The following is an 11,648-nucleotide window of genomic DNA, read 5'->3' as shown; positions in this document are numbered from 1 at the left end:
GCCTCACACTCCAGACATGTGCCTCCATGCTAAGCCTCACATTCCAGCTTGCTCACTTGCTGCTGGGTGATCTTAGTTGCTTCATTACCTTGAGCCTCAATATCAACCATTTACCCACAGCCACTGCCTCACAGTACTGTAAGGCTTCAGTAAGCGAAAATATTTCAGATACGTTCAGTGGATCCTACTTCATAACAAGCACTCAACATATTTTATAATCATCGATTTCGCCATTGAGTAGTATTAAGAAAGATAAAGGATCTAAAGCCAATGGAAATTTTATTTTACTTTCTTCAGGTTTAGCACTCAAAAGGTAGGATGGGATTTAAGAGCACTTCTGCACTGCACGATCTGAGTTGTGGGCAGGAGAGATAAGACTAACCGACCGACTTCAAATATGTTCTGAGAGCTGAGTGAGCAGAAAGACATTTGGTGATGGCTTGGATGTGAGAAATGAGAGAAGGGATGGCCACTAAAGAACTCAGGGATTCTGGCTTGCATTTCTGGAGGCCTTTAGAGATAGCAGTGCCACTGGCCAACACAGTAGATTATTTTCCTGGAAGTGCTTTGGCTGAGATACAGGTGCCATTAAGCTATGGACGTGAAGAATCATAGCAGGCATGTGAGTGTGCGGCTCGGTGGCATGGGAGGAGAGTGGCCTTTGCAGGAGTTACATCTCTGCTTATTAAAGTTGTATGGTGCAGAAAAAGGAGATCAGCTCACCTGGAAGCAGAAAAGCAGGGTTGATTATCTGGGTAGTATGTTTTGCAGGAATGTCTACTGACTGTGTCCATAAAGTCAGCAGGGCCATTAGAGATGAAAAGCTAACTTTCATTACTCGTAAAATTTATCTTCCATAAAGAAGAGTGCCAGATTCCTACAGCCTTTTAGTCTGTAAGCCACCCATGAGCCCTGCTTACCTGCCCAGCTGTGGACGCCTCAAAGGTGCACTTATTTCTGCATAGCTGCTTCTGCCAGCTTAATGCTTATGGCAGGTTTTGAATTTGGTAATTATAACCAGTGACAGTAAAATATGAACTAAGCATGACTTCTTCGGAATTCAGTTTGTTATAGAAGACCATGGAAATAACATGTAATCACAAAATTCTCTTTAAATGGTGTCCTCTGGGTTTTTTGTTGTTGTTGTTGTTGGGTTTGTGTGTGTGTGTATGTGTGTGTGTGTGTGTTTGCCAACAAGTTTCTACTTGTTGGTGGCCAGCTCATGAACAAAAATGACAAATCAGGTGTTCATGTTCTAGTTTAATTGAGAGAAGGAACCCCAATGTTAACGTAAGAAAAAAAAAAAACAAGTCATAGTCATGAACTTTCTTTTGCTTGTACAGAGCATCTGTCGTGCTGTTGGTCCTCAGTAGCCCTGGCATGACAGGCCTTTGTCCTCCATATCATCTATAAAAATCACCTGTTGTCAGACTGTTAGCATTGCTCTAGAATATCCCCCCACAAGACTGGAAAGATACATAGATGATCTGCATGTTTTGGGTATTATGTATGTAGAATCACAATCAAATTAGCTGTCACTCTTCTGTTTTTTGCTCAGATATTTAACCCCAAATACATTTCAGTGTTTTCAAAAAACTCAATATGTTAAGTGATTTTTAAACGTGAGAAACTAAGTAATTCTTTAATAATAGTGAGTCAGCATCACTGATTTTTAAGGTTTCAAAATGTCTATAAATTTTTTAAATGATTCACACCCTCCTTTAATCCGTGATTGAAAGAAATAAATTGTAATATCTGTTATATACTGATTCCTTAATTCTTGCTGCATCACAAATATAATAATAATAATTTGTTGAATCCCTTGGCTTTTGTTCCTTCTTGTTTTTTATTCTTTAGAAAATAACAAGCATAAGACTATTACTACCACCCAGCAATTAATCAGCAACTTTCCCATGAACCACGTTACTGTGGTTTTCTTGGTTAGTCTCTCCCAGCAGTTGCCATGGCTTCTAGAAATAAGAACTGTGTTTTCTGCTATGTTTGGGAGAACGTGGGGGAAGTACCCCATTAAAAAGAAAAAGAGGGTAGAAAGGAAATCTACACAGGACCTTTGTAACCCGTGCTAGGCTATTTCTCCTCATCTGTTCTTCAGGTGAAGTAGAGAACTATGGACATTCAGGAATAAATAGAATGCCCACATCATGGGTGGTTAGGACTTCTTGCTTTGACTCTCTTCAAATGAGTGAAAAACATCTTTCATTTTTGCTTTCAAAGAAGTCCTGTGGTGATTCTAAGAGCCCATGACCCCCACCCCGACCCTCAACTCTGTGGACTCACAGGAACATATTTGGAACCCATGAAAAACTCGCCATTTTTCTAGTAGTCTCAGAATGATTTCCTATTTGGCTGGCTGCTGCGCTTGCAGCTCAGCTCGAGCGTTGCTTAGTGACAGCTGCTGCTTTTCTTGAGCGCATTCAGCACTATATTCTCACTTCAGCCCCCTTCCGTTTTGTTCCTTTCTTCCTTCTCTCTCTCTGTCTCTCTCTTTTTCTTCTGGTGATCAAGCCCTGGAACTTTTGCATGCTAAAAAATTGCTACAAAACTCAACATATCACCAGACCTCAATATTCTTGTTCAATTTATACATTACTTTGCTTTTTAGCCTTGCGTTATGATGTCTGCATACATTCATTTTAATGGGTATTTTATTTTACATGTATGAATGTTTTACCTGCATGTATATGTGTATGTGTGTATAATACATGGGTGTATAGTGCCCTAAGAGGCCAAAAGAGGGTACAGGATTCTCTGTAGCCAGCATTAGAGACAGTTGTGAGAGACAGTTGGCTCCTAGGAACCAAACTTGGGTCCCCTTAAAGAGCAGCAAGTGCTATTAAGTTCTGAGGCATCTCTCCAGCCCTTGCGTGCATTCCTTTTCCCCAATTTAAACAAATTTTATTCACGAATAAGTCAACATTCTATTTGCTTTTATTGAAAATTGATTTCTTTCCCAGATAATATATCCTGATTACCATTTCCCTTTCTTTACTTCACTCAGATCTTCACACCTCACCTCCCATCTAGTTCCACCTCCTTTCTGCATCTCATTAGAAAACAAACAGGCTTCTACGGGAATATGTTATGATGTGATGTGCTAGGCTATGCTGTTCTATGACATGGTATAAACATAAAACAAGAACTGACACATAAGAATTAGAAAGAACAAACAGAAAGAAAAAAAAAGACCAAGAGAAGACACAAGAAAGAAGAGGCCTACTTGTTTGGATACTTAGGAATCTTATAAAAGCATTAAACTGGAAGCCAGAATACACACACACACACACACACACACACACACACAAAAGCTCTATAGAGTAAAAGGAGAAAAGAATATCTATCTCTCTGTATATATGAGGTAATTTTATAAAAAGAAAGAAAAAGTCCAGACACAACATTATGAGACAAAGAACCTCCAAAGACTCTGTTGAGTTCGATTTCTGTGGCCGTCTACTGCTGGGCATGCAGCCTTTCCTTAAAAGTGTTTGGTTTTTCCAGTGAGACTCCCTTGGAGAAACGTAAATTTTCCTGTTCTTGTTTGGTGGATGTGCTCTTGTGGTCCATGACCAGCTCCTCTCTGAGGAGGATGCAGTGAGCTAAACTTGAGCCTGGGATGAACAGTCAGCCCTTCATCCATGCTTGTTGCTCACAAGAGATAGAACCTGGCCTACTGACACAGGCCTTGGGTCTCAGTCCTCTCAAGGCTGAGGTGGAGGGATTGTGAATTCAGAGCAATGTGGACAACTCAGCAAGACTGTGTCTGAAAAGAAAATGGAAACAAAAAGAGAGCTGATGTGTTACCTCATCATGTAGGAGACTGCATCCCTAGCATGTGAGAGGCTCTGGGCTCAAGCTTGAGTAGCACAAAACAAGAAAAGCTACAACAGCCAAGTATATACATAAAAGAAAGAACAAGAAAAAAACCTTATTAGCTTATATTTCTGGGAATGTAACAGCATTTTTCTAATTATTGTTCAAGCACACGGTGCCCTTTGAAATGAGTATAAGAATTTGGGTGGCCACTCTCTTCTTTGTATATGTCGCACTATGTGTGTGTATGTGTGTGTGTGTGTGAGAGAGAGAGAGAGTGAGAGAGAGAGAGAGAGAGAGAGAGAGAGAGAGAGAAGAATGATGCTTATAAACAAAAGTCTCAGCTGAGGATTTTTTGTAATGTCATTTCCTGTATCTTTGGCGTACATAGATAGCATTAATTTTCATACTTTTAAAAAGCCAAAAAATATAGGCTGGAGAGCTGGCTCAGCAGTTAAGAGCACTGGCTGCTCTTCCAGATAACTAGAGTTGGTTCCCAGCCCCCATGTTAAGCTGCTCATGGCTACCTGTCGCTCCTGTTCTATCTGGCGTCCTCTTCTTGCCTTTCTGGGTACCTCTACTCACATGCTCATACCCATAAAAATTAATCTTAAAAGTTTTAAAATTAAAAATAGGTTTTAAGAGCCAAAGAGAAAAGTTGTTAAAATATCTGAAAAGACATACATACATGTGGTTTTATATATATATATATATATATATATATATATATATATATATATATATGTGGTTTTATATAAAGGACTTGAGCATCCTTGGAGTTTGATGTCTGTAGAGGGTCCTGGAAGAAATTTTCATAGCGTTGTGTAACTGAATTCCTGAGAATGTGAACAAATGCTTACTTACCCTATTCAATGATAAACTTATATAAAGATGCCACCAAAGTCCAATTGTGAACCAGTGAGTTTATTATTAGAGTACTTATAGGAATATAGGGGAAGGACTACTTAACGAAACAAAAATGATTCAAAGACAGCTGTATTACCAAAGCTGAAATCAGCCGTCCTTATTGCTTAGCTATGTTTGGGGTGAGGAAGGGGCCTACTGCATCTGTTCAGTTTCAGGGACTTCCTGAAGCCTTTGAGTTGTTTACTTCTTATCTTAATGGGCTTTCTTAGAGGGTGAAATTTTTCACTTCCTCTTAGAAGATATTGTTTTTCACCGTCCTTTTAATATCCAGTGTCTTAACCAGTTTTTCCCCAAGTCGGAAGGCTTTAATCTTGGAGGAAGCTGCTACACAATACTCAGAGCCAGAGGGGTGTCACTGTATCATCTCTATAATAATATGCCTGATATTTGTAACTGTTTCTATTCCCATTTTACATTTTGCCTTTCGTTGTTTTCTTTCTCAGAATGACATGAAGGTGCTGTTTACATCATTAGCTGACAACAAATACATCATTCTGCAGAAGCTGGCAAATGTGTTCCAACAGCCAATCGTGGAACAGATACAGGCATGTACAGCTGTCCTAGATACAGATATGTGCAGGTTATGTCCCAGAATAGCAGGTGTATAGATCACTGCTTTACCATGGGGTGCCGAATGGTCTTTGACTGATTAATCCCGTGAGACAGCCTTTTTTGTTGTTTTTTAAAATTATTTTTATTTTTATTAATTATAGTTTATTTACTTTGTATCCCCCCTGTACCTCCCTCCTCCCCTCCCAATCCCAACCTCCCTCTTCCCCACCCATGTCCCTCTCCCAGTCCACTGAAAAGGGAGGTCCTCTTCCCCTTCCCTCTGATTCTAGTCTATCAGGTCTCATCAGGACTGGCTGCATTGTCTTCTTCTGTGGCCTGGTAAGGCTGCTCCCCCTCAGGGGGAAGTGATCAAAGAACAGGCCTATCAGTTCATGTCAGAGACAGTTCCTGTCCCCATTACTATGGAGGCCACTTGGATACTGAACTGCCATGGGCTACCTCTGTGCAGGGGTTCCAGACTATCTCCATGAGTGGTCCTTGGCTGGAGTATCAGTTTCAGAAAAGACCCCCGTGCCAGACTTTTAGGATCTGTCACTGTCCTTGTGGTGCTCCTATCCTCTCCAGGTCTTACTATCTCCCACTTCTTTCATACAGCCTTTTTATTCATTGTATGGTTTGGGTTTCAGCACTGGGTTTGAGTGAAGTGCCGAATGACACTGACTTGGTAACTTCTACAGGCAACTCTGGAACATGAGGCCAAAGGTGACATCAGCAATAGCTGCTGATCTGAAGGAATTTGCTCCCCTAAAGAGAGAGCAAACATGACTTGCTTGACCTCAGGTGTGGGTCCTCACTTCCATGTATTTGAAGCAGGTTCTTCTGGTATTCACTGCTGGACATACAGGCCAGCTGGCCTGCAAGGTTCCGGGGCTTTCCCTGTATCCACCTCCTCCCATCTTGCTGTGGGAGTGCCCTGATTACAGATGCCCGTCTGTCTGGCTTTATGTGCTTTCTAGGGATCTGAATTAGGGTTATCAGTTTTGCCAGTAGATCCGTTTATACACTGAGCCACCTCCTCAGTCCCCAAAAATGTTCTTATTCGATGCTCCTATTTTCTCGTTGGCTCTTTACAGAACTCTGGGTCAGAAATAAATTTCTCTTAGTGTGTAGATGCTTGTTTCCAATGCTGACTTGAGAAATCTAAAAATCCTTCTAATTCCCAGAGGTCCCCCGGGTTTTGAAATATCACAATTGCATGCCTTGGGAAGGGCCTATTTTTATCCTCTGTACTGGGAACTCAGTGGACTCTTCTGACTGTATTTATGTTTTTCCATTTTGAAATTCTTTCAAATGGCATATTTAATTATTTATATTTCTTTCTTTCATCTTCCTCCCTTTGTGAAACCCCCTTCAATGAGATAATATCTTGTCCAGTGCTCTAACTGTCTTTCCAAGAGATCTTTTTCTTTCTTTCTCTTTTGGTAATATTCCTGGATGTATTCACAGTTTTGTAGTTGGAGTTTATTTTTTCACATAATCTGTTTCCCCTGGGTCCCTTTGTTCATTTGCTAGCATCTTCTCTGTTGGTCATTTTGGATATTCTTGGTTTCAGGGTCATATCTTCTGTTACCTGTTTGTATCTGGCTTGGTCGGGGAGGAATTAAACAGTTGAATGGGAACCCAAAGTAAGAATGAAACTTCATAATTTTGAGGAGATACTGTCTCATCAGGCCATTTGTTGGACAATCTTTCTGTTGGAGTTTTAGGCCTCCTCAGTGGATCTTATTAACCTTCTCTCTAGACAGTAGAGGAGTGACCACAGCCCCTGCTGAAGCAAGGTAGACTCAGGGACCTTGTTGACAAAGCTGTGTCACTTCCACACCCTATTTTCTGTTCTTTCTCCCTTCCTCCTTTTGTCTCTCTTTTCTTCGTCCCAACCCCCCTCCTTTCCTTTCTTCCTCCTCAGGGTATTGCTGTGTAGCTGAGCTGCCTCCCAGAGTTAAATGCAGGAGCTGCCACTCCTGGGTCTCCTCTCTGTAATCCTACACTTACACTTCTGCCACATTTGTCATCCTACAGTCTAGAAAGTACCTTTCCATCTCCAATAATAAACTATGAACCTCTCATCTGAGAAAAAAAGGGGGTGGGGGAATGTGGCCTGGGGTTGCAATGGAGACTTTCTCCCTTTAGCAGCTTTTTGCCAGCGCTCTGTCTCCCTGAGTCACTGAGACTCCCAACGCTCTAGGTTTAGTGGTGCGATTCCTCCACTAGGTTGGGATTCAGGTTCCTCAGCCTTAGTGAAATTTCATGTATATTTCTGATTCTAACTTTGGTCTTATCAAGTTCCCTGTTTCTTTGCCCCAGCAGATTTTTGGAGGAAAGTACTCCAAAAACAAGCAAACAAAATATTTGCTATTGTTGCACAGAGGTTTCAGGATAGGATAGGAAAAAGCGGACACGTGGTACATCTGCCATCTGGCATCCAGACACTTCTCATCGTCAAGGGCGACTGGACTGTAGTTCTTCCAGAAGCCTCTTAGCGCAAGGTCTGCTGGTCTGGCGTTTCCTCCTCCACTCCTCTATCAGGGATGAGTTGCATCAAGAATTTTAGTACCTAATTATATTTAGATTTGTTTTGTTTTCTGCTGGCGTCCTGACGAGATTGTCAGTTCCTTGAAGTTTAGGGCAAGGTCTTCTCTTCCTACAGACCTCACCCTGGGCAGACAAAGGAGCAGCCACTTTAATCCTTGCTGACCGACTTCCACTTTATAGGAACAACTATTCCTGCGCCAGGCTTTCTGCATACTTTCCTGTGGCCACACTGGCACACTGTCCAGTGATGTCCCACTGCATTTCAGGGTGCTCTGTGGTCCCCTAGACACCTCAGGGACAGGGCTTATTCATGCTCTATCATGTACAGTGCTTCCTCTGTAGAGCGGTCATCCACACTTCTTGTTTAGGAATGCCATTCTCTCCTAGCTCTCTACCCTCATTCTGCCTTATCCCCTTGCCTAAGAAAACTGACACGGAGGACGATAAAGGACCTTCCCTTTCTCCAGTAGTGTGTGGTGATGCTTCTTATGGTTTTGTTTTTTTAAGTTAGTCTTTTCTCATGTATTTAAAATTATTTGGGGGCGTGGTTAGAAGTAGAATAGAGAGTGAGATGCTCTCCTGTAGGGTACAGTTGTTCCTCAGAGTCTGAATGAAATGTTTGTAAACCTTACCCAGGCCATCCAGCAGGCTGAAGAGGGCCTCAGAGAGCTCGAGGGTGGAATCTCTGAGTTGAAACGGCGTGGTGACAAGCTGCAGGTGGAGCAGCCTGCTCTGCAAGAACTCTCCAAGCTCCAGGTAGCATTTCCCGTGATGCCGCTGGGCCTAGCCTACTTAAAGTCAAGAAAGTGTGTCCATTATTGTCTTGGGAATTTGCTCAATCAGAAGTGATGTCATTTAGGTCTTGACTTTTATGTACCAGTAAAGGAACATTTTTCTGAACTTTTGGCCATTTTTAGTATAATAGAATGATTTATATTCTCATGCTTTTAGCACTCATATTTTTTTCAACATGCGTTTTTATCGTGGTGTCCAAACACTGTGCTGTCGTTCAATGGAAGCATATGTTTATTTCTGCTCTTGAAGATAGAACCATCATTATCGCCCCTCCCTAGTGAAATCAAAAGTGAGGGGATTTTTATCCAATATTGAAATACATTCCTAGGCATGATTTAATGGAGTAAATATTTATGGTAAGACTTTTTAGAATGTAGTTTTTCAAAACGGGACTTTATCTGGTATAGATGCCAGAATGTAATACAAATGTTCAGTTCCAAAATAGCAACAAAACTTAGAAAGTTGGGAAACTCATTACCTTTCAAAAACGAATATATATATATATATATATATATATATATATATATATATATATAAATAATATATATATATATAATGTATATATAATAAAAGAAAGAAAAGAGAAAGAAAAATAGAAACCATGTATCACTAATTCTGACACCAAAGCAGAACTCACACTTGGGAGAGAAGGACAAAACTGAAGTAAGTACCTCTCCAAACCAGTGAAGTTTAGCACGTTATAGAAAGCAAGCTGTATTTTAAAACACATGTAGTTGGGCATAGCCGCACAGTGTATCAGTCTTTGTCCCTGGGCATCACTGCGGAACACTTGGGGATGGTGATGAGTTGAAAGCAAAGTCTTAAGCCCTTCCTTCTCGTGAGAAAATGCAATGGCTTATAAATAAGAAGTCTCTCTCAGTCTGACTGCCTCAGGCCTTTGGCTGGTGTTTTGAAACGTCACAGGACGAACCTCCCTGGCCTGCTCACCCTCCTTTTAGATCATTTTCCCACAGGGCTTCGGCGTCAGGTGTAAGTCAAACGTCATAGCTGTAAATAAGCATTCAGGTTGAACTTTTCCAGAGTGAACAGTTTTGGCTGCCCCACCTCGGCACAGGGCTGTAATCAGGCCCATATGCCTCCAGTAAATTTTGTTTGCTGTCTCACCAGCTTCTAAAATGTCTTTCCAGATTAAACAGTTGTTTATTCCACCACGTTTGGCAGAAACGTTGCCTTTTTAAGTTTGAAGGTTTTGCAGCTTGCATTTTAAAGTTCCTCTTGTTTTATTTGGCTCTTCGTTTGAAGGGTAGCCCAAGATCTGATGCTATTTAGCAGACCAAAATGTGAGAGATACTCTATTCATTTACTGTAAGATTAAATAAATGCTAAGAACATGATAACCTTATGAGAATCGGTTTTCCTATGACATCTCACATCACTGTGGGGACATTTTTTGTGCAGCATCTTAACCCCATCTTGGATGATCAACAGCCTGAGAAGAGAGGAATTTACCTCATGGGTCATTTTTAGGAAATACCTTGTTTTAAATTGCTTGGAATGTTTTTAAATTTATTTAATTTAACTTTTACATGTGTGGGTGTTTTGGTTACTTGTATGTCTCTGCACCACATGTGTGCCTGGTACCACAAAAGCCAGAAGAGAGTGTTGAGTCCCCTCAGACTGGAGATACAGTTGGCTGTGAGCCACTGTTTGGGGTTTGGGTCCTTTGGTAGACAAGGCAGTGCTGTTAGCTGCTGAAGCCTCTCTCTAGCCCTTCTTTCTTGCCCAGAATCTTGAACCATTAAGCTTTATGTATGTGCTAGTGAACAAACACAGGGCCTTGTGCATGCTAGGATAATGCAGGACTAGTGAGTTGCTTCTTTTCTTTACTAAATAAACATTTTAATTATATTTTTAATAAATATAAGTTGTATCCTAATATTTGACATAAGACTCAAATTTTACTTTTCTCCAAACAGTTCTTTCCATGTTGTATTAGCTACGTATTTTACCCTTTACCCTGGTCACCCCATCCTTGAGTCTTTGTGAATTTTGTTCATTTTCTTCTGGTCTCCCTCTTTGATTTATGAGTTCTTCATTAAGAAAAAAGCCAAATTGAAAACAACAACAGGAGCATGTAAGATTGCCAAGCAAGATTAACAAAAGAACTTGAGTCAACCTAAGGAACCCCAGGAAATCAATAGTCCCAGCGCATGTGTATTAAGGATGTGGAGAGAGATGTCCCGAGCGTCTCTTTTCTTTTTCGAGAGTTTTCTAGTGAGGCTCATAAGAAAGACAGGCAGGCTGTCTCTGCAGAGAATCCCTGGAGGACACCTTCATGGAGAGGCATGTCCTTGGTGGGATACTGCGCAGGTGGTGGGCTTTGCGACTGAGACTGTGCTGGTGCCTCTGCTTCTCAGGACATGTATGATGAACTGCTAGCAACCATCGGCTCCCGGAGGGGCAGTCTCAACCAGAACCTTGCACTCACGAGTCAGTATGATAAGGCCCTGCAGGATCTGGTAGACCTGCTGGACACTGGACAAGAAAAGATGGCAGGGGACCAGAAAATCATGGTGTCCTCCAAAGAAGAAATCCAGCAACTGCTCGACAAGCATAAGGTGAGAAGCTGACAGGGAACCGAAGCTGAAAAAGCGTGTTCTCAAGCCTGTGTAATTCCCTATGCATTGTTCAGGGCCCGCTGTCCACCCAGCCCTGGGGCTGCCTGACCCTCCATTGTCCTGGCAGACTCCTCACTCCAGCCTGGGAATGCAGGGCTGCCCACTCAGCTTTGGGACTGAGTGGATGTCTGTCACTTGCGTCATCCAGTTCTCCTGGACCTTCAGCACATTTTTCCTGGAGTTGTTGTTGGCCTCAGAGACTTTCTGGGCATGATGAGAATGCTTACCACGTAATCAGACTTGGGAACCCCGAGATTCCTTCGTCAGTGTGTTCCCAAAAGAGGTTCAGGTTCATTACGCCTCAGGGGATAAATGTATGTTGAACACACACACACACACACACACACACACACA

General features: G+C 41.7%; 1 protein-coding gene across 8 annotated transcripts in view; it reads left to right on the top strand.

Moving 5' to 3' along the window:
• The window catches only part of Syne1 (spectrin repeat containing nuclear envelope protein 1), a 461,163-nt gene that overhangs the window by 342,889 nt on the left and 106,626 nt on the right, over positions 1 to 11,648 (top strand). For all 8 annotated transcript variants that reach the window (XM_055615901.1, XM_055615897.1, XM_055615895.1 and 5 more), the window contains 3 exons: positions 5,199 to 5,300; positions 8,497 to 8,616; positions 11,034 to 11,234. In XM_055615901.1, the coding sequence (XP_055471876.1) occupies positions 5,199 to 5,300; positions 8,497 to 8,616; positions 11,034 to 11,234 (423 nt within the window). The remainder of the gene's footprint in view (positions 1 to 5,198; positions 5,301 to 8,496; positions 8,617 to 11,033; positions 11,235 to 11,648) is intronic.

The sequence above is a fragment of the Psammomys obesus genome, unplaced genomic scaffold (genome assembly GCF_907164565.1).
Source record: "Psammomys obesus unplaced genomic scaffold, mPsaObe1.curated_primary_1811, whole genome shotgun sequence".
NCBI lineage: Eukaryota > Metazoa > Chordata > Mammalia > Rodentia > Muridae > Psammomys > Psammomys obesus.
The sequence above is the reverse complement of the archived record's forward strand: the minus strand, read 5'-3'. Positions and strand labels throughout refer to the sequence as shown.